Genomic DNA, 23,643 nt, shown 5'->3' on the forward strand with positions numbered 1-23,643 from the left:
ATTAGAAGAAAAGAAATCTGATGAGGTTCAACAAGGACAAGTGCAGAGTCCTGAACTTTGGACAGAAGAATCCCATGCACTGCTACAGGCTGGGGACTGACTGGCTAAGCAGCAGTTCTGCAGAAAAGGACCTGAGGATTACAGTGGATGAGAACCTGGATATGAGTCAAAAGTGTGCCCTTGTTGCCAAGAAGGCTAACGGCATATTGGGCTGTGTTAGTAGGAGCTTTTCAGCAGATCGAAGGAAGTGATTATTCCTTTCTATTCGGCACGAGTGAGGCCATATCTGGAGTACTGCATCCAGTTTTGGACCCCCACTACAGAAAGGATGTGGACAAACTGGAGAGAGTCCAGCGGAGGGCAACGAAAATGATTAGGGGGCTGGGGCACATGATTTACGAGGAGAGGCTGAGGGAACTGGACTTATTTAGTCTACAGAAGAGAAGAGTGAGGGGGGATTTGATAGCAGCCTTCAACTACCTGATGGGGGTTTCCAAAGAGGATGGAGCTCGGCTGTTCTCAGTGGTGGCAGATGACAGAACAAGAAGCAATGGTCTCAGTTGCAGTGGGGGAGTTCTAGGTTGGATATTAGGAAAAACTATTTCACTAGGAAGGTGGTGAAGCACTGGAATGGGTTACCTAGGGAGGTGGTGGAATCTCTTTCCTTAGAGGTTTTTAAGGTCAGGCTTGACAAAGCCCTGGCTGGGATGATTTAGTTGGGGATTGGTCCTGCTTTGAGCAGGGTGTTAGACTAGATGACCTCCTGAGGTCCCTTCCAACCCTGATATTCTACGATTCTATGATTGATTCATCCACGAGCCGGCACCGGTACCCTCCTTGGCTCTGGTCAAGAAGCTGAAAAAGACTGTGAGAGGAAGATCTCCTACCTCCTGCAAGGAAAAGGAGAGGGTTGAGGGCAAGCCAAGACCTAACTGTCAGGGTGGTTAAACACTGGAATAAATTGCCTAGGGAGGTTGTGGAATCTCCATCTCTGGAGATATTTAAGAGTAGGTCAGATAAATGTCTATCAGGGATGGTCTAGACAGTATTTGGTCCTGTCATGAGGGCAGGGGACTGGACTCGATGACTTCTCAAGGTCCCTTCCAGTCCTAGAATCTATGAATCTATGACCCATGCCGGGCAGCTCAACACCCCTCCTTTGGGAAATCGGACCCCAACTCAAGTCGAGCAGTGCAGTCCATCCCATCCTTCGCCTGCAACTCCAGATAGTAGTGCAGGCCCTGGCCAGCTTCTGGTGTTGTCGACACCTGAAGCCCTTCAGGCAGCTCAGGAAATCTTGACACTCCCGGTGCCACCCACACAGGTTCCAGCGGTACCCCAGTCTCGGGGAAAACCCATGTTGGGACCTATGCATGTGTCCCCACCTCAGCGGCACCATTCCCTATCGAGAGGGACGTCCCGCCATTGCTTGCCCACCTGAAGTAGTCATGCCTCAGGACTAGAGAGGCAGGCTCAGCAGAACCCTATTCGGTTCCCACACAGAGGGCACTGATCGAGGGACTCAAGGCGTACCTCGCTGGTAAATTGGCGCAGACCCTCTGAGGCGCATGCCACCCGGCAAGAACTCTGGGACAGGCCCCAACCGTCTCCGAGGGTATCAATCACGGGACTGATCAGGGACCAGAGACCGCCGATTGCTGGACTGTCATCACCCATCTCCAAGAAGTAGGTCGCCCTACTCCTGGCAACCAGCCCATAGTAGTTCCTTGTCCCGTTCGATGTCCTGGTACCAGTCGAGTATCATGAGGCGTGGCTCGCCGGGTGTCCAACGCAGATCTGCCAACGTCGTCAGTCCCCAAGACCCCCACTCGCTCGGACAGGTCGACTTTGGGACACAGTGACCAGCACCAGTCAGACAAGAGCCACCACTCCGCATGACTCTGGTCGCCCAGTACCGACCGCTCCACTTATAGCTCACGGAGCGAGGTTCCCTGACTGCAGGACAAGCCCCAGCACCTGCAGTGTCCGCTACATCATCAGCACCAAAACCTGTCCCATGGCCCCAAGCGCAGTGGCTGGCGCCTTGGAACCTGTGCAATCCTTCACCCAACCTTCCCAGACTCCTCAGTCAGTGTTGGGAGCGTTGGAAAGGCCAGTAGCCTTGGTATCCCATCCCCCTCCGGTTCTCGAGGCTTTGGGGGGTAAGACCCCACAGGCCAGGAGGACGCAGGGGAGCAAGCTGCTGAACCACCTAGGGCAGTGGAGGTTCCCGCAGCACTGGCATCATCCTCTTCATTGCCAGATGAGGCTATCACGGGGCCCCCTCACCCAGTTCCTCAGTATGATGCCAAAGCACACCAGGAACTTTTGAAGAGGGTCGCTTCCAACCTGGGGCTTCAGGCAGAGGAATTGGAAGAGCCATCAGAGACTCAGTTTGACGTCCTCTTCTCCTCGGCCCCTGCCAGGGTGGCTCTACCCGTTTGTGAAGGGATTTCCAAAATCACTAATGCCCTGTGGCAGACCCCCTCTTCCCTGGCCCCTATCTTTAAGAGGGCCGAACGCAAGTACTTTGTGCCAACCAAGGGGCATGGGTACTTGTACCCCTACCCAGCCCCCAATTCCCTTGTGATTGAGGCGGTTAACCACAAGGAGAGGCAAGGGCAACCCGGGGCCACCCTCAAAAATAAAGTCCTCCTTGGCCGATATGACTTCAGTATGTGGCAAGCCATGGCCAAGTTTGAAGGGTCTCTCCCCGAGGCTTCCAAGATGGAGTTCCAAGCAATCCTTGATGAGGGCATGATCGCAGCCCTCTAGACGGTGTCTGACGCCGCTGATGTTGCTGCCCACGCCATGACTTCCACTATCTCCATCCGGTGAGCCTCCTGGCTGCTCCTCTCTGGGTTGTCCACTGAGGCCCAGCAGTCAATGCAGGACTTGCCCTTCGATGACTGAGCTCTATTTGTAGAGCAAAAAGCAAGTTGCAAGGACTCCTGCACCACCCTGAAAACCCTGGATCTCTACGTCCCAGCCCCAGCACATAAGCAGTTCAAACCGCAGCAACCTCAGGGCCACAGGAGCCAGCCTCGGCAAGACCAGTCCCACAAATATACTTTTTTTTTATGGAGATATACCTATCTCATAGAACTGGAAGGGACCCTGAAAGGTCATCGAGTCCAGCCCCCTGTCTTCACTAGCAGGACCAAGTACTGATTTTTGCCCTAGATCCCTAAGTGGCCCCCCTCAAGGATTGAACTCACAACCCTGGGTTTAAAAGGCCAATGCTCAAACCACTGAGCAATCCCTCCCCCCCATTCCTAAATGAGCCAAGGGCTTTACGTGCCATCAGAACCACCCACTTCCACCCTCTGCCCAGTTGGGCTCGACTCGTACCAAGCAAGGGGCCAAACGATCGTTTTGAGGGTGCGCCCGAGGGCGACATACCAGATTATTTCCTGGATCCATCTTTCCCATTGTTCTGCCACCACCTTTCCCTCCCTGCTTGGACTGCTATAATTTCGGACCGTTGGATCCTCAGCACAGTGGAACAGGGTTATACCCTCCAGTTCCTTTCTATGCCCCCCTTCCCACCCACCTTCCCCGTCCCTCTTCAGGGACCCCTCTCACAAGAGTACCCTCACGCAGGAGGTAAAGGGGTTACTACAGCTAGATGCGGTGGAAGAAGTTCCTCTCGAGTACAGGAACAAAGGGTTCTATTCCCGGTACTTTTTAATCCCAAAGGCTAAGGGCAGTCTATGGTTTATCCTGGACCTGCAAGACCTCAACAAGCACCTAAAGAAGTAAAAGTTCCGTATGGTTTCCCTGGCTTCTAATATCCCCTTCCTGGATCCGGGAGACTGGTATGCCACCCTCGACTTGAAGGACGCATACTTCCACACAGCGATCTTTCAAGGACACAGATGCTTCCTCCAATTTACGGTGGGGCCCCACCACTACCAGTTTGCGGTCCTCCCGTTCGGCTTGACGACAGCACCGAGAGTGTTTACCCAAGTGCATGTCGTGGTAGCGGCTTACCTCAGGCGCCAGGGTATCTAGATCTACCTGTACCTCAACAACTGACTGGTCAAGGGCACCTCCAGGTCTCAAGTCCAAAGGGATGCCAAGGTTCTTCAAGCCATGTGCCGCTCCCTGGGCCTCCTGGTAAACGAAAAAAAACGATGTTAGTACTAGTGCAGAGGATAAAGTTCATCGGAGCAGTCCTTGACTCGATCTGCGCCAGAGCGTTCCTGCTGCTGGAAAGGTTCCAGACATTGACAGATCTCATCACAGAAATCTCTGCGTTTCCCCTGACTATGGCCAGGGTCTGTCTGCGCCTGCTGGGTCACATGGCAGCATGCACTTGTGTTGTCCGCCATGCCAGGCTCCGGATGCAGCCCATACAACAATGGCTGGGGATGGTCTATTCCCAGGACCTCCTGGAAAAGATTGTTGTCATTCTCCAGGCGATGCTTACCTCACTGCGTTGGTGGATCGACCGCAGGACAGTCCTGGAGGGGGTTCAGTTCGACAACCCCCCTCACTCCATCATGTTGGTATCGGACGCATGAGACCTTGGCTGGGGGGTGCATCTCGGCAACCTCCAGACTCAGGGGATGTGGTCCCCAAAGGAGGCAAAATTGTATATAAACATCAAGGAGCTCAGAGCAGTCCAGCTGGCATGTGGAGTCTTCCTGCCCCACTTGTTGGGCAAGGTGGTGCGAGTCCTGACGGACAATACAGCTTGATGTTCTACATCAGCGGGCAAGGGGGAGCAGGCTTCTCAGCTCTCTGTCAAGAGGCACTCCATCTATGGGACTTCTGCATCAGTCACAAAATCCACCTGGAAGCTTGTCACCTTCCCGGCATCAAGAATACTGGCGGACCAGCTCTGGGTGGTCACTCCACCCAGAGGTAGCCTGCATGATCTTCCAAAGATGGGGAACTCCCCAAGTGGACCTGTTCGCCACCAGATAGAACAGGAAATGCCACCGGTTTTGTTCTCGACAAGGTCTGGGCAAGGACTCCCTCTCCAATGCCTTCCCCCTGTCATGGTCAGGGAGCCTGATATGCATTCCCTCTGATTCCACTCAACAGCAGGGTCCTGGCAAAGATCAAGAGAGACAAGGCGCAGGTGATCATGATCACCCCGGCGTGGCCTTGCCAGCACTGGTTCGGCATGCTCATGAACCTTGCAGCAGCCCCTCCCTGGCCCCTACCCAACTAACCAGACCTGCAGTCACAGGACCATGGTCAGCTCACCCCAACCTCGCGTTCTTCCACCTCACGGTGTGGATGCTGGGTGGCTGAACCCAGAGAAACGGACTTGTTTGGAGGAGGTCCAACAGGTTCTCCTGGGAAGTAGGAAGCTCTCAACTAGACTGACTTACCTGGCCAAGTGGATGAGGTTTTCCTGCTAGGCGTCCAAGCATAGCTTCTCTCCCTTGTGTTCTCCCATACAGGTTGTCTTAGACTAACTGCCTCATTTGAGGAACCAGGGCCTGGCTCGCTCTTCCATTAGAGTGCATCTCGTGGCTATCTCCACTTTTCACCGGCCGATCCAAGGCCAGATGGTGTTTTCCCATGACATGATGGTCAGATTCTTGAGAGGACTCAAGAGACTCTTCCTGCAGGTACGGAATTCTGTCTCGCAGTGGGATCTTAACTTGGTCCTCTGTAGGCTCACAGGCCCACCCTTTGAGCCGCTGGGTTCCTGCTCCCTTCCCCACCTGTCATGAAAGGTCGTGTTCCTGGTGGTGGTGACGTCGGCGAGACAAGAATCTGAAATTAAAGCCTTGACCTCAGAACCACCGTACGCGGTCTTCTACAAGGACAAGGTTCAGCTGTGGCCCCACCCGGCCTTCCTGCCAAAGGTGGTATCTATCTTCCATATGAGCCAGGACATCTTCCTCCCGGTGTTCTGTCCCAAACTGCACAAGACCAGCGAAGAGAGGCGTCTTCATGCACTGGATGTCCAAAGGGCCTTGGCTTTTTACTTAGAACATACCAAGCCTTTCCATAAGTCAACTCAGCTCTTCATCATTACAGCGGATGGGATGAAGGACCTTCTGGTGTCCTCAAAGAGGATTTCCAATTGGATCACCTCATACATAAGGACCTGTTATGACCTGGCGGGGGTCCCACCTCCGCTGATTGTCAGAGCCCACTCAACTAGAGCTCAGGCATCTTCAGCAGCCTTTCTGGTGCACATCCCTATCCAGGACATCTGTAGAGTCGCAACGTGGTCCTTTGTTTACACATTAACGGCTCATTATGCCATCACTCAGCAGGCCAGGGATGACGCTGGGTTCGGCAGAGTTGTATTGCAATCAACACGTCCGTGAACTCCTACCTACCTCCAGGGGTACTGCTTTGGAGTCACCTAATATGGAATGGACATGAGCAAGCACTCGAAGAAGAAAAGACAGTAACCTTCCTGTAACTGGTGTTCTTCGAGATGTGTTGCTCATGTCCATTCCTCAACCTGCCCTCCTTCCCCACTGTCAGAGTTTCTGGCAAGAAGGAACTGAGGGTGGGAGGAGCCGGCAGCACCCCTTATACCACGCCATTCGGGCGCCACTCCAGAGGGCGCCTGAGCCGGTCCCCTACTGATACTGCTGAGGGAAAAACTTGCGGTACCAGTGCATGTGGCGAGCACACACACCTAATATGGAATGGACATGAGCAACACATCTTGAAGAACACCAGTTATGGAAAAGGTAACTGTCTTTTGTGACCTTTAGCTCTGCTCTCGACTACCACGCCCATATGTCCCATGGCCCTCATTCTTGACTCCAACTCAGTTGCGGTCTAACCTCCAGGCCTGGCGAACCCCATGGCTCCAACCATTAGCCCAACTGCCCATCTCCTGGTTATATCCTTGATAGTACCGGGACGGGAAGCTTCCAAGGGAAAATGGCAGATAGTGGTGTTGGTGATTCAGAAGGTGGTACTCTTCCTTCTGTGTCAGTAGTTATGCCCCTGCCCTCTTCTTACACACACACACACACACACACACACACAGTAGTGGCTTTGCTCATTTTCCTACTCCAGTCTGCAGTGCTCTGCGCCTCTCCTTCTTGAGCCTCTTGGTTTCTGTACATTTATTTTGGAAGTTGGCAAGAGCTTGCTGCTTGTTTTCCTCTGAGTGGGTGGCTGCCTTCTGACATGTGGTACTCCTGTGGCTAGCTGTTCCCTGGGCCACCATGGGAGTGGAGAGAATGTGTGGGTGGATGCAAATGCCATTAACCAGACACATGAGCAGATGACTGGCTTTAAAGCAGATGTTGGTGGTTTCCCAAGAGCTTCTTGCAATGAAAGTGGTGGTGTAGTTGCTTTCCCTATTTCTCCAGATCTTCAGTTCTGCCCACCAGCTCCCCAACTGCTTCAGCTGCTTCCCACTGTCTACTCCTGCAGGTCAGTCAGAGAAGTGAATGGGAAGCCTTACGTCCTGCCTCATTCTATCCTGCAGGGCTCCTTGGTTCATGGTCCCCAAGCACCACTGCAGCTGCTGCACTGATATTTAATCCCATGTTAGAGAGCCCTGTGCTGTTGGAGATGCCATCTTTCTGAGGAAATTAATAACCAAGTGGTTTGGACCTCAGCTTTATAGGATCCAAAGGCATAGTCTACAAGAGCTAGGGGTTTTAAATCAGTGTCTTGGACACATTCTAATTAAGTAAGTTCCACCTATCCCCTGCTGGATACAATAATCTTCCTCACTTTCTGCCCTAAAATGTACTGAAATATTGCAGTGCTGTGTTAACACCTGTCACATCCTGCTCAAAAGATGGCTGCATTTCAGTGCTGGATATAAATGGAATTCATGTAATAATATACTAATATCATTATTTTAGCCATGTTAAACATCTTTCAGCTCAAATACTTAATTTTTGGCATCCTTCAAGCAACAAGGGTGTGTGTGTGTGTGTGTGTGTGTGTGTGTGTGTGCGTGTGTGTAATACAACCTCCCTCAGAACACTATCCTTGCCATCATGCATGTCACCTCCCCATACACCAACATCTCTCCCAATGACTACATCGCTGCCTGCCTCAAATACAGTATATACAAGACAATGGACAATTCTCAGATATCCACCACAAACAGATCAGCAAACTTCTATTTCTTCCTCACCCATAGCAATTTTACATTCAACAACAAACACTTTGTCCAAACAGCCAGGTGTACTAGGATGGCTCCTCAGTATGCCAAGCTCTTCGTGGCCACATTAAGGAAGACTTTCTGGACAGATGCACCACAAAACCAATGATATACCTGAGGTACATTGATGATATTTTCATATTCTGGACAGATCTAGACTCCCACATAGATTTCCATCTCAACTTCAATAGCCACCACCCATTCATTAAACTCTCTCTAGAGCACTCCCACAGTAGCATCAACTTCCTGAGGAGAAAGTCACTGTGTTCTCAAATGAACTCACAGAGGAAATTGATGAAAGACAAAAACACCCATGGGCAAACACTTTTCACAAAATGATCACTCCATATGTGAGTTCTCATTCTCAAGGGAATCTGCGCAACAACTTCAAAAGATGAGCCTGGGAGTTTAAATTCATAACTTTGCTAGACACTAAAAATTCTGGACTGAATAAAGATACTGGATTTATGGCTTATAACAACAATCTGTAACCCACTAACCACTACCCCCAAACTGTCTTTTTTCCTCGCTCCCTTTCTTTCCCCCCTATGACTGGAAGAGTGTTAACAGGCTACTTCACCTTGACTGGTCACTTGAAATATGTATTATGCTAAACAATCTGTTCCACCGTTGTATTTAGCTGTGATGCTCAGAGTAAGTTTCCTAGACCTGAAGAAGAGCTCTGTGTAAGCTCGAAAGCTTTTCTCTCTTGTCAACAGAAGTTGGTCCAATAAAATATATTCTCTCACCAGTCTTCTATTTCTGTGTATAATACACTCATATATACACTGATATTCATATGCATAAATAAATAAGGTGGGCTGAGTAGCAACACCTATAGCTGAGGGCCCCCAACTCTTTCTATAAAAAATACCAGAATTTCAGTAGTTTATAACTTTTGAATGTTCCATAGCAGGTATCTGCTGAATTTTTGGGGAAAGATTTTCAGCAAAAATGGTTCTGCTGTTTCAGATAACAAGGATAGGGGAAATGCATTATTTTGTCCACATTTAAAAAAAAAAATGCATATGACCATTTCATTGAGACGTTTTAGCGCCTCAGTGATTTGAAGCAGGCACTTGAAATTTGCCTGTGGGGTTGTACTGTTACCTTTTGCTATCCCTGTGAAAATCCACCCATATTTGGCCAAGTTATAAGCCTCTGGCAATTGTAGTTAGCACATGCTCAGTAGTTTATTAGAGGCCACGAGTATTATTCGTCAAAGATTCTGTCTGCACTAGTGTGCTCCATCCTCACATAGCAGCAATTGCCAACTGAACACATACACAGTCGCCACAGAGCAACTGAGCATGCTCCATCCTGGGACTCAAGGAACTGAGTGGGTCTTTACCTAGAATCAGGGCTGGCTCCAGGCACCAGCCTACCAAGCATGTGCTTGGGGCGGCACCTGGAGGGGGGCGGTGCTCACCCAGGGAGAGCGGAGCCGCAGCGGGCTCTCCGCCCTCCCACGGCGCTCCCGCCTGCCGGGGAGAGCGGGGCCGCGACCGGGCTCTCCGCCCTCCCCCCAGCGCTCCGGCCGGCCGGGGAGAACGGGGCCGCGGCCGGGCTCTCCGCCCTCCTCCCGGTGCTCTGGCCAGTTGGGGAAAGCGGGGCCGCGGCCGGGCTCTCCACCCTCCTCCCGGCACTCCGGCCGTCGGGGAAAGCGGGGCCAAGGCCGGGCTCGGCGCCCTCCGCTGCCGCGCTCCCCGCCGGGGGGCGGCGGGCGGCAGGAGGCTTTTTTGCCTGGGGCGGCAAAAAAGCTAGAGCCGGCCCTGCCTAGAATTGTTCCTCCCCCTTGCCTGAATTCACTTTGGCACCAAGCACCAGAACCAAGAGCAGGGAGACTCTCTCCTGTGTTCTCAATGCACCCAGGCAGCATGGAGGAGATGGAAGCAACCTGACTTGTATTGAAAAGAATTAGAAGTTACGGGGTGGGAAAGAAGGGAGACAGGTAAACTGGGAGCAATAGGAACCCAAAAGGGACAGGAGTTACAGAGGGGATAGAAACATTGCAGGAACAGGCTGGGGTGACAAGGGCAGAAAGATCTAAACCACTAGAACACACTTCCCTCCAGAAGCTAGAATTGAACCCAGGATTCCTACGTCTGCATCTCTGTTTCACAGCTGTCAAGCCTATCACTGCTTTAATATGTGTGTCATCCCCCTGTAGTGGCTGGCTCACACAGAGGAGAGCCGCCTAATACTGCTACCAGTTACTCAGGTCAAGATGTAAGAATGGGGGCCCTGCGGATGACCCGTGGGCATCAGTATGGTTCCATGTAATGAAATTTGTTTTTTCCGTTTGCTTTTTTTAAAAACTTAAGATATTGGATTTTTAAAACTACATTAAAAGAACTTTAATTCTGGCATTGCCTAACTTTTGAGTGCTTGACTCTGTTTCAACATATATTATGTGCGTATATGTGTCTGAATAGTTTCAGGATATATAGCACAGTGTACGCAAAAGCACACTGCTGAGCTAGTAATAAATACCTGAAGCAGTTTGTGGTTTCATCTGGGTTGCAAGAACATTTGAACAGGTTATTCATACTATTTTTGAACATTGTCCTTGCCTGATCATTGAGGGAATTAGAAACAAACTGCCAGCTACAAAATATTCTGTTTCATATTACTTACCATTTTCTCATAAAAATCTGAAGAAATGCTACAGATCAAAGTTGCAAGTCAAAGTTTGTTATTGAATGATGATTTTTTTATTATTATTACAGGTACAGCATTGGCCAAGAAACTGACAAAAAAGGTAAGCAAAATGTTCTGTTCTCAAAAGGAACTCTCATTCCTTCGGTTACTAAAACTCTATTTCACAACTGATTTTTTTTTTTTTTATTTGTGTGTTTAAAGGAGGTAGAGGCTACATTGGTAAATGTTACAAAGGCTGAGCCAGGACCAACCTTTTTTAGAGACCTCGGCGATAAAGGTAACACACTTTGGTACTGAAAGTACATCTTACATTTTTGGACCTAATTATTTATGTGAATATATTTTAAAGAAGGTTCTACAAACCCAACTTGATTTCCAGCTAGCAAGAAGTTAACTCCCTGCTGAGATCTCTCTCAGCTTTTCAAGACAAGGAGGCAGGGCTGGGAACTGAAGACCCTTCAGGCATTCCTAGAACACCAGGAAATTCTGTAAAAACACCTAGCTGACACTGCCTATGGAGGAGGCAGAGCTCAACAGCCAGTTACTAGAAGGGTGGGTTGTAGCCCAAAGTAGGCTTTTGTTTGTTTAATCCCAACAGGTTGTTAGGTAGATTTTTGTGTAATTTAAATGCACTTAAAATTTGTAGAAAAGAAACCTTGGATAAAAATTGTACTTGACAATGTACCCCCCTGTTCTGGGGCATCCCTGATTTCCAAGCGTGGTTGAATCCCTTATTCTTTCCTGTTCAGACAGGGCCTCAGTGACACCCACTCTTTCCCCCCATCCCCTTAGGACCAGCAGGCCCTGGATTCTTGTGTAGCCCCTCCACTTAGAGGCTGGGAGTATAAACTAGTAACAGTTACTCCAGCCTCTAGGATATTACATTTTTATAACCGGGAATCCAGGACCAGCAAATAAATATTAACAACACTTTCTTTTAATTTTTCCCTGTCCTTTTTAGGAGTAAAGGGAAGGGAACAGCAACAAACACTCACAAACTAAGTTGCTCTCAGAGAGCAACCCATAGTCTCTGCACAGGCCCTATCTGGATGGTAGAGTTGGAGCTTGATACGAAGGGTTGGTGTCTCTTGCTGGGAAGCCAACAACGCTCCCTTTCAGCTGAAGTGAGTCCTTGGCATCCACAAGCCCTCGCTGTCCCCTGGTTCCCAGTGCAGAGGAGGCCAAGCCAGCACCACTAGTAGTCATTCCTCTGTGGCACAATACCTCAGGAGTTGCGTCCTCTCCAGCTGCTGTAACCCAACTACCGGCATCCAGTGCTCTCTCACTGGTCACATTGTCCCTGGCTCCTTTGCCAATTCTGGGCCATGCAGATATAGATGGTACACAGATACCCTACATTTTTTATGGGATGATATGCCCGTATTTTCTCTATACTCTCAAATTGCTTCCGTAAGACTCACCACAGAAGTTTTAGCTGAAGTGCAGACATTGGTGTGGAATTATAGAATCATAGAAATGTAGGGCTGGAAGGTACCGCTAGAGGTCTTCTACTCGAGCTTCCTGCAATGAGGCAGGACCAAGTAAACCTAGACCATCCCTGACAGATATTTCTCCAACCTGTTCTTAAAAAACCTCCAATGATGGAGATTCCATAACCTTTCTTGAAAGCATATTCCAGAACTTAACTATCCTTATAGTTAAGTTTTTTCTTGTATCTCCCTTGCTGCAGATTGCTTCTTTTCCTACCTTCAGTGGACTTTGAGAATAGTTGATCATCATCTTCTTTATATCATCTGTCCCCACTCAGTCTTTTTTTCTCTCAAGACTAAACATGTCCAGAATTTTTAACTGATTTTCTAAATCTTTCATTATTTTTGTTGCTCTCCTTTGGATTCTCTATTTGACCGCATCTTTCTTAAACCAGACACAGTACTCCAGCTGAGGTTTCTCCAGTGCCGAGTAGAATGGGACAGTTTACCTCCCATGTCTTATATATGATACTCCTGTTAATACTCCCCAGAATATTAGCCTTTTTTGCCACCACATCACATTGTTAGCCCATTTTCAGATTGTGATCCACTATAACCCCGAGATCTTTTTCAACAGTACTACCACGTAATCAGTTATTCCCAGTTATTTTCTAGTTGTGCATTTGATTTTTCATTGCTAAATATAGTATTTTGCACTTGTCTTTATTGAATTTTATCTTGTTGAATTCAGACTAATTCTCCAGTTTGTCATTGTTGTTTGAATTCTAATCCTGTCCGCCAAAGTGTTTGCAACCCCTCCCCACTTGGTGTCATCCACAAATTTTATAAACATACTTTCCACTCCTTTGTCCAAGTCATTAATGCAAATATTGAATCGTATAAGACCCAGGACAGTGAACTATTGATAACTACTCTTTAAGTATCATCTTTCAATGAGTTATGCACACACTTTAAAGTAATTTAATCCGACCACTTTTCCCTAATTTGCTTATGTTACGTTACACTGTCACAAAAGCCTTACTAAGCTAGATCTGATCCATGCATCCATCTGATTTACCATGGGCCATTCTAGATATGGCTCTGAGGATCCCCACTCTTTCATTCCAAGATCTTCTCTCCCCACTCTCACTCCCTTGAGGGCTTTATTGGTGGTAGCTGGGAGTTGCCCTGGAATGGGTTTACTGCTGGTCTGGCTATCAGCACATTGGGAAAGTATTTCTACAGCTTTAGATCCTATTAGGGCCATTGAACAGGGGTTCCCAAACTTTCTGCCAGCATGACCCCATTTGAATGAAGTCTTTCCTGCCAGGACCCAAGACAGCATGGCGAATGCCATTTTGAAGAGCAAAATATCATCCTCCGCACAGTGTGTGTGACCTTGCATGTACCCTACGTGTGAGCTTACACCGCAGGGAGGATGTCCTCTGCCCAGTGTGACCTTGTACATATGGTGCATATGAAGTCATGCTGTGCAGAGAATGCCAGTTTGTAATGCAAAATGGTATCCTCTATGCGTCGTGACCTCGTGTGTATTGTACATATGAAGTCATGTGGAGCAAAATGGTGTCCTCCACACAGAAGGGATCGCCGCGACCCCATCTGCTGATAGTGCGACCCCATTTTGAGTCACGACCCACAGTTTGGGAACCGCTGCCATAGAAGCATGCTCAGTATTTGGTCCACCAAACCGCCTTACTGACCTAACACTTTGAATTCAGTTTCAGTTTCACATTTATAAAGCTATAAATATTTTTTTTAAATAAAAATGCAAAATACTACTTTGACGAGTGCCCGGAACTAATAATCTACAACTGTTTGAAGGCACAATTTAGGTTGCTTATTTCTAACATCAAATGGTTATTTAAATATTCAGTAAAACTGTCATTGGTTCAGATTGCAGAATAGAAAGCTAGGAGATTCTGCCTTCTAGTGGACAGTTTTAAAATTAACTTCATGTTCTTGTGGATATATTTCTGTTTATATTTTACTAAGACTATTTTATTTATTAGCAACACTTACTATTTTATAATCTTAGCAGTTTGACTGTGGAGATTTTTTTTTTTAATACCAGGAAAATACAACATGCTTGCTAATCCAAAATAAAGGAATCTGGTTGTAATTGGCTGAGGCATAAGCATTAAGTAATGCGTGCAGCATTTATCCTTTAATTCTGATGGGGTCCACATATATACCAATAGTATTTACAAATTGTTTTAAAAAAACCTTGTCTACTGCACCTGTTAAATGTAAACTTGAAAATGAATAAATGTCAATGATCTCTTCAGAATAAAAAGTTTCACAAAGAAGAACTCAGTTCAGTTTGTGCATCAGGTAAAGTGGTCAAATCTGTATAAAAGTAATAAAAGTGAAGTAATAAGTATTGTGAGATGAATTCTCATGGAAATGATTCCATGGTAAAAATCTGCTTCGAGACAGCCAGGTATATGTTGACCTCAGTATAATCAGTCATAGACAGAATATCAAACATAACATGGCATTGTTTAAAGTCACTGAGGTTGGTGTGGAAAAACAATCAGAAATATTTTACACCTTTTTGCTATTTTTATCTTTTTTTACCTATTTTACTATGCTGACTGCTCAGACTCAACATGGCAAAAGCAGAACTCTTAATCTTCTCTCCCCTGCAATTCCTCCCTCCTTCATTCTCAGTCACTAGTGAACAACACCACCATCCCCCCTGTCACTTAAGTCCATAACTTGGGTATCATCTTTGTCTCAGCCCTCTCTATAGAGCCTCACATCATTCAGGCTGAGTCTGAGCCTAACCAATTCTTTCTGCATAACCTCTAAGATCTGACCCTTTTATCCACCCATACAGCTAAAACTCTAGTCCAGGCTCTCCTCATCTGGTATCTTGATTACTACAACATCCTTTTCCCTTGACCTTGACAAATGCAAGTTTGCCCTGCCTGTATCCATTCAAAATGCTGCTGCAAAGATCATTTTCCTAGCTCAGTGCTTTGACCATGTCACCCCTTCCTTTGTTTCTCTTTACTGGCTCCTCCTCCTCCATTGCAATCAAACATAAGCTATTTGTCTTCACTTTCAAGGCTTTTCATGGCTTATCCCCACCCTGCCTATAAACTCTCATTTAGCATGAGATGTCAACTCACACCTTTCGTCAGCCTGAGATGCAAGCCTCCATCACCCACTTGCACCAGCGGATCTACACTGGGGCTGCCCCATACTCACCCCTAAGAGCCACTGTAGCTATAGGCAAACTAGGCAACTGCTGCTTAGGATCTGCAGGGTTCTCAGAGAAGTGGTGCCGCAGACCAGTCTACCGGGGTGTAAATTGCAGAGTACTCCAACTGCCCCATGTAGATCCTGCTGGTGCGAATTAAAAGCACCTAGTTTGCATTGATGTACAGGACTATATCAGTATGCACTAAATACTTTTTAGTTCACACCAGCAAGGTCTACATGGGGCAGTTAAAGCAGTACAGATTGGAGTGTTCTGCAATTCACATCGCCTAGACTGATTTGTGGCACTGCTTCTTCCAGAAATCTGCTGCGTCTAGGCAGTTGCTGCCCTACATGGATGCCTGTAGCTATCACACCCTCTGGGTGGGGGCAAGGCAGCAAACTAGGGGCAAGGCAGCAAAATAAGGACCCTGGAATTAGGATCCTGAACATATATCATCTTTGGGGAAAGAAACGCTCAATGGAGGGAGGAAAAAATGGGTACTTTTATTGGAGCCGTGAGAAAAAGAACTGATTTCAGTATCTGCCGGTAGCATTGTCATAAGCCCTGTTACTCAGTATAGTATAGGAATATGAGTTACATTTCAAAGAACTAGGTATGAGCTTAAATCTCTTCAACACCGTATTTAACAGAATGGAAGATGTCATGGGCAATTACAAATTGGGTAATTAAATTAAATAGATTGGGGAGGCAAAGGTCTGTCTAAACATGAAGAAAATATAATGATAATTTAAAACCAAATAGGAGAGTTCCCCCATTCTCTCAGCCTTTCATGAATAATTTAAATTGATTAACATAAAATAAGGTTCAGCCATGGGGCTTTTGATCTTTTTAGTTGGTTGTTTTAATAGTTGTGCTTTTTTAAATTCCATAGTAATTTGGATCTGTATATTTGGTACTTAGTACTTTGGTCTGTATATTTATGACAACACTTGTTTGCATTTGGTGCCCAGCCATATGATTGCTGAATGCAAAGCAATTGCTGTTTGTGCTCAAATTGCAAACTTTTCCATGGGCAAAATTGTGGGTTCAGATATAAAGATTTGGGGTTTGAGTCCTCATTGCATCACTCCCCTTTATAGCAGCATAACTCCATCCGTTTAGTTTCTGTAGAATTACACCAACTTGAAACTGCAGTAACGCAATGGTGACTCAAACACTTGGCTTTTGAAAATTCAGCCAATTAAAGATAAACTCGCATGCCACAGAGGTCCATGAGCAATTGCTAATTAACTAATTCTCCCTATTAGTGCTCTGACATTAAGCAGACAAAAAATGTCTCATTGTACACCTTTGTTCATAATCCTGCTCTAGGATAGAAATCAGTAATCCTATACCATAGAAAAAATCACCTGATACCATTCCAAATCTGCATACTCTAAACTCAACACCTGAGTAAAGTTTGAGACCAGTGTAAAATACTCTTTTGGAATCTTAAATGCTTTACTGACGTTTGAAGAGAATACTAATGTTGTTAGGTCACCAGTGGGTTTTTTGATTAACTACATGTGTGCTTTGGACGTGCCTTGCTATGTAGTTTACAGTTTGGCATATAAAAGCTGAATTACCCGTGTTTTTTTGTTGATACAATATGTGTATTTATTACTAATGTGTGAAGTCTCATAATTGCCATTGCACAGATTTTCAACTGGATAAAATTTACTAATAAAATATTGGTTAGGTTTTGACTATGGGTGCTTTGTTTTATGGTGACATCACACACAAGCTAGATTTTGGAGACTATTTCACACATGATCAACTTCAGATGGTTTCTGCGGGGCTCCAACACTATTAAATGTAGCGACATCACTTTTTGCTTCTGTGTTTGTACAGCGCCTAGCACAATGGGGTCCTGGTCCATGACCAGGGCTCCTGGGCACCACCACAGTACAAATAATAAATACAAATAATTTATGCCTTTTATGTGAAAGAACTAATACAACATTGTACATTCAAGTTATAAACACAATTTTTGAAATATAAATAATACTTAATATCTAAATAGTGTTTGTCTGGTCATAGCACCATACAGACATAACTTTACTAATCCTCACAATGCAGCTGTTAGGTAGATGGCTAAGAATCATTTATCCCTATTTTTACAGGTGGGGAAACTGAGAGAAAAGGAGAAATGACTTGGCCAAATCTACACAGCGTGTCAGGGCAGACTTAGGATTAGAACTCACTCTCCTGATTCCCAGCCCTGCGCTCATTTCTCCAGCCAGTGCTGCTTTCAGTCAATGAATATTTCTAAATTCTGGAGTTGGTATAAAATGACAAACTTAAAATATTAAATTATTTCAAAGCAAATAAAAATGTTATTGGCTCAGCATAGTGATTAATCAAGTTTATTGTTTATCACTGAGGCGTAAGAGGATTCCTTATCTATCAATTAGCTAAATATAAATTATAAAAATTATGTTTATCTTTGAATAGAGTGTAGTTTAAACATGCCTGTTTAAACAGCTTCTACGTTATACAGTGTTTACTTCACAAGTTAAAAGTATTTTTAAAAGCTGTTCATAAGAAGCCCTTTAAATGTTTTTCTTAAAACATTATCATAGGGCAGATGCGTAGGATTCTGTTGTTTAACCACCAGCTTTATATATTCTCTGTCTTTAGCTTGTATGCTGCTATTTGACACTGTCACATCTTTGTTCAGGCTTTTCATTTAAATCGGTGTTTCAAAGGAAAACTCTGGAATTTTCCTTCAAAAGGCGGGGGGAAACACTTTCACCTTGTAGAAAGGACATGTTGCTATTAAAAAAAAAAAAACCTCTTTTTGGCACAGGGCCCAGCAGTACTATCAGTGCAATCTAGCAGCTTGGCAGCTTTGCTTGTTGCCATATTCCCCTTGAGAATTAAAGGAAAGCTATTCTCCGCCTTTTCAAGGCTGCCAAAGGATGAAATACTTTGATCCTTCAGAATAACAGTAGAGTAGTTCTCCTCCCAGGTACTAAATGTGACAAAGCACATTTAATTTATTCGTCTTTCATATAAACACTGAAATTTTTCAGTGAAAATCCAAACATTTAGTTCAGGTCTTTTATTAATACCAAATAAACCTAACTCTCTCAATTAGACTTCCACATGACAGAGATGCTCGAGAAAGAAGTTCACCTCCAGAGCACTGAAAATAGAATCAAAATTTTTGTTTTAACAAATAATGACAAAAGAAAATATTTATTTCTAAGAAGTTGTATTATTTAATAAACAATTAATATGAAACTGAATGTTTTAAATATACAAAGTTTGATTGTAAAAGTCTACAAATATTTCAGATCAATATGCTGATTTTAAAATTCACCATTTCATTTTTGGTAATATTTTATTTCAGGACTGATCTCATATACAGAGTACCTCTTTTTGCTGACAATCCTCACAAGTAAGTATTTTGTGTTATATGTTATAATGCAAGAATATTTAATTGCTACTAGCTTTTACTGGACCAACTTCTGTTGGTGAAAGAGACAAGCTTTCAAGATACTATCCCCAGACCTGAAGAAGAGCTCTGGGTATCTTGAAAGCTTGTCTCTTTCACCAACAGAAGTTGGTCCAGTAAAAGCTATATTACTTCATCCACCGTCTCTCTAATATTCACATACTGAGGTGTATAAAGGACACTAGATAGACAGCAGTAGTTGGAACCCATCATGTTCCTTCATACCATGCCCTCAAACAATTGCTGACATCACTCCATTTTTTAATCCATTTTCTTCTAATTCCTTCCCTCCTCTCTGTTCCATTTCTCTTCCTTGTTTTTTTCTCTCTCTCATATATATTTGGCTGACTCTTCTGCTTGCCCTGTTGTCTGCTGATTACTTCAGTAGCCCTCTTCTCCATTTCCAGCCGCCACTCACCAAAGATGTGGAAACTATTCATTGTGCTACACAAGGCTGGGCTGAAAAGAACATGGAAAAGATGTTTGGGCTGGCAGGTAGTTCTTTGAGCCTGCAGTCCTGGACATGAAAAGTGCTATTGCAGCCACCTTCATTAGGGGCTACAGTGGGAACAGGGAGTGAGGGCAGGTGGCTTTCAAGAGAGCCCTTTGCTGCTTTAACTGCAAATATAATGGCATTCTTTGCTGAGTTTGTTGGGGTGACCTTGGGTCTTTTAGCTTTCCTCACAGACACTGATCCTGGCCTGTGCTCCGTACATGCCACTCCTCTGTACCACTCTGGTGGTCTGTCCCTCAAGCTGGGAAATATTAAAAGTCAGGGAGAGCTTTCGAAGACAAAATGGATATAATGGGCATTATGAAGTGAGGCCTTTGGCTAGCTGTGATACATTCCAATTATATAACCATATAGGCCCAGTTTTGTTAGCCAGTATACTCTTTCACAAACCATTAGACTCACAAAAGCAGGAGAAAACCAAAATTCTTAGCTCTCTTGATGTCCGTGGATGATGGACATACATCCTCATGGACCTCTCTGCAGCATTCAGCACTCTCAACCATGAGATACTGCTGTCTTACCTAAGAGAGGTGATGGCACTAAAATGATTTTGAGCCCTTCCTTGAAGGATGCATCCAGAGAACCGTGATGGAAAATAACATCTTTCCCACCAGCCCGCTCACTTCGTAGAGGGTCTCAAGCATTGATTCTCTCTCCAGTTCTATTTACCATCTACATACAGCCACTAGGTGAACTGGAAAGACAACATGAACTTGAGTGCCAGCAGTATGCAGATGACACACAGCGCTACCTATCTTTCACCACATGTAACCATACCAGTACAACCAAGATGGTCCTGAGCTTGATCAGGTCATGGATGAAACTGAACTCAGGCAAGACAGAGGTTATGATGGTGGGCAGAGGAAAGCACCTCCTGGCTGGACTATAGCAATGCAATATACATGACATGAAGCAATCATCCTTCAGGAAACTCTAGCTAATACAGATCACAACATTGTGCATGGTATCAGTATAAACTAATGCATCATACAAATATACTGCCCCCCCCCTCGAGTAGTGACCCTCCAGTGCCACAACTAATGGCCTAATAATTTAGAATGTGAGCAATACTAAATGCACAATAGTTATTCAAAAGTGTTTCCAAACAGATGGTAATTGCCTAGAAGGATTCTGGCTGAGTAATGTCCTACATAAAGCAGGGGGGAGGAGTAAGGTCATCTCTTACATATGAAAATAGTCATTTTCAAGATAGGCTATCTTGATCACTACTGGTATTTAAGAGAAGGAAAACATTCTTCCATACAAATAGAAATACCAGCCAGGGGTTTACTGAATCCAGAAGTGGCAGACAGGATCTAGCTCCACAGGAAAAATGTGAAACTAATTTTTTTGTTGCAAAACAAATCAGGCACTGGATAGTCATAAGCACATTACAAAAGAGAACCCAATAGCAGCATCGATATTCTTATATAGTATGTTTTAATTAAAATCAGATGGCAGAAGATTCAGTTTCTTTAAATTCAGTTGTTAGGCTGAGAATTAAAACCAATGTTGATGCATTGGATCAAATAAGAAGGAAATGAAGCAGCTTCAAAGCAAGCAATTCTTCACATTTTCAGACAATCAAATGACATTATTTCCAGGGTATATCATATAGGAATGGATTGAACTGCAAAAACAAAGGAACCTATTTATACAGGATGAATCCAATGTTAATTTTGCTTCTGAAGTTACACAAAAGGTTATCATGTACGTCATTCTGAAAGCAAATGTCAACAAGGGTTAGTGCTTCCATCTGTATCTAATATCTATCCCATATCAATCAGTTCTTGATATTTCATAATTATGTAGCCTATGTGTCTGACTCTTTAATTATTACTAGATACAATCAGATTATTCAAAGAAGCTCTATGAGGCTTTATTTACATTTTTAATGAGATTTTCCCAACCCCACAGAGTTATTCTCTAGATCTGCTATCCTCTTGTATTACCCCTCTATCGGCTAAGATATTCCCAGTTTCTGTGCACCTGTACACATATGAAATCCAGTATCTGGGTAACAATGGCCTGTGTTGAAAATATTTCTTCATGATAAATGGAGGCCTTATTTTACCTATTGCAGTACTCACTTCCCACTCAGACATGCCTCATGTCACCACAATTATCTTTTGTTCAGTGCCAAGGCTTAGTTAATGGTATACTCCTGGTTAGTCTCTGCTATGGGTTGTGAACAGCTAAAAGCCAGCATTTCTTTCCTGGTGACTGACTCCAGGAGCTGAGCATGCCATCTCTATCAAAAACTTTATTCCAATTAGCCATTATAATAGTTAGAGATAATTAATGCTGTTTTGCTGTGCAGGACCAAATGGAACCTACACTTGCGGCTAATATGCAGGTCTGATGTTCAGATTTTACAGTTTTGCCTGACAGTGTAATTAAATACAAATATATTTGAGATATTCTTTGAACCACATTTACATTATAAAATGCATAGCATTGGCATTGCGTCATATCAGATAAGTGTGTCTTCTTGGGGACTGTATGAGCAGTTCTAGCCTGTATATTTTACAACAGGCTACTTTCTTATCTGTAAATTACAACACAGATTACATGAATAATTTTACAATAAATCGTTACACTTTTATTCTCTAAAGTTTTTATGGGATATGCTCTTATTATTATTGAACCAGAGAACTCTCTGGTGAAAGGTTTCAAATGAAACATTTCCATAGAGAGGAAACCAGTATCCTTAGAGTTCGGATTAGCACACTGTAATGATATTTGTCAAATGTTAGTGCATCACAAGGTTGGTCAATTGGAAATGCTAATTGGCTGGTGAAGGGGTAAATAATGTCTAATATATAAAGACAACATGTTGTATAATATTTTTGCCAGATTCACTGGAAAGCAAAAAGAGGCATTTTCTTAATGTTTTCATTCTGCAAAAACGTAAGCTTTGTGCACGTTAGAAAAATCAAGGTCCACACTTTTGTCAGCCAAGGCTGAAAAAATATAACTCCAAACTAAAAACTTCTCTGAAGGGGCTTCACATTCCCAAGGGAGATTGAACATTGTATTGAACATTGTATTCCTGGAGACCTTTGTGACCCCGGTAAACTATAGGAGATGTCCCATAGCTTTCTTCTAATTGATGGTTTGCCTGCATAGAGCTACAAACCCCCAGTTCTTCTTCGAGTGATTGCTCCTGTGTATTCCACAGTAGGTGTGCGTGCTTGCCATGTGCACTGGTGCCAGAAGTTTTTCCCTTAGCAGTACCTGTATTGGTGGAGCACCATAGCGACCCCTGGAGTGGCGCCTGTATATCACGCTATAAAGGGAGCCACGGGCTCCCCCCACCCTCAGTTCCTTCTTGCCGCCGGTGAAGGTAGTCGGAACTTTGTGCTCCAGCTCCACTGCAGCCTTTCTTCCCTAGTGATACCGTTCGTCGGATCGTTCTCAGTGTTAGCTTGGGCTCGGGGCATGCCCCGTGCCCCAGGCTTCAAGTTGTGCGACTCCTGTTGCCGATCTATGCCCAGGAGCGACCCTCACACTGAGTGTCTTCGCTGCCTGGGTGAGACTCATATTAGCGACCGCTGCAAAATCTGTAGGTCGTTCAAACCAAGAACCAAAAAGGAGAGGGACTTCAGACTTCGAGCTCTCCTAATGGAGTCGGCGTTAACACCAACGCCGGTGCGCAGATCGGACTCGGCAAAGGCCGCCGCATCGTTGGAACGTAGCGAGGCGCCTTTGACCACTTGGCGCCGCTCTCCCTGCAGGAAGCAAGGGAAGGGCCCGGCCTCGCAGTAAAGCCGCGATAAGGACAAGGGGGAGGCTGGTCCCGTGCTGGGCAGCCCTCGGTCCCCCCTGGGCTTAAGACCTCCAACTCGCGTGGAGCGGAGCAGCCCGGTGCCGTCGACCCAGATATCCCCGGTACGGATACCGTCAATGCCGGAGGCGGTGCAGGCTGCAAAGGACATTATGTCTTTGCCCGTACCGAGCTCACAACCGAGTATGGGTCCCAGGTCTCAAGGCAAGCCCCCATTAGGTGCCCGTCAGACCTGTTCGGCGAGCCGCAGCTCCCGCTCCGGGGATCACTCCCCGCATCGCTCGACGCGCAGCGACCGCTCATCGGGGGACTCCCGGCCATCATCAACACCGGCCGGACCATCTGACCTGTCGTCGAGACGGGAATCACGGGCCCCCTCTACGCCACCCGCCAGCGAGCACAGGCACCGAGAGAAGCGCTGGGAACACTCCCCGGTCAGGCATGGG

The 23,643-nt window shown here is 45.5% G+C and overlaps 1 protein-coding gene across 2 annotated transcripts in view; it reads left to right on the top strand.

Moving 5' to 3' along the window:
* The window catches only part of MICU2 (mitochondrial calcium uptake 2), a 252,718-nt gene that overhangs the window by 186,065 nt on the left and 43,010 nt on the right, over window positions 1-23,643 (top strand). For both annotated transcript variants that reach the window (XM_005304375.5, XM_005304376.4), the window contains 3 exons: window positions 10,846-10,877; window positions 10,979-11,054; window positions 18,792-18,839. In XM_005304375.5, coding sequence (XP_005304432.1) covers window positions 10,846-10,877; window positions 10,979-11,054; window positions 18,792-18,839 — 156 coding nt within the window. The remainder of the gene's footprint in view (window positions 1-10,845; window positions 10,878-10,978; window positions 11,055-18,791; window positions 18,840-23,643) is intronic.

The sequence above is a fragment of the Chrysemys picta genome, chromosome 1 (assembly GCF_011386835.1).
Source record: "Chrysemys picta bellii isolate R12L10 chromosome 1, ASM1138683v2, whole genome shotgun sequence".
Classification (NCBI taxonomy): Eukaryota; Metazoa; Chordata; order Testudines; family Emydidae; genus Chrysemys; species Chrysemys picta.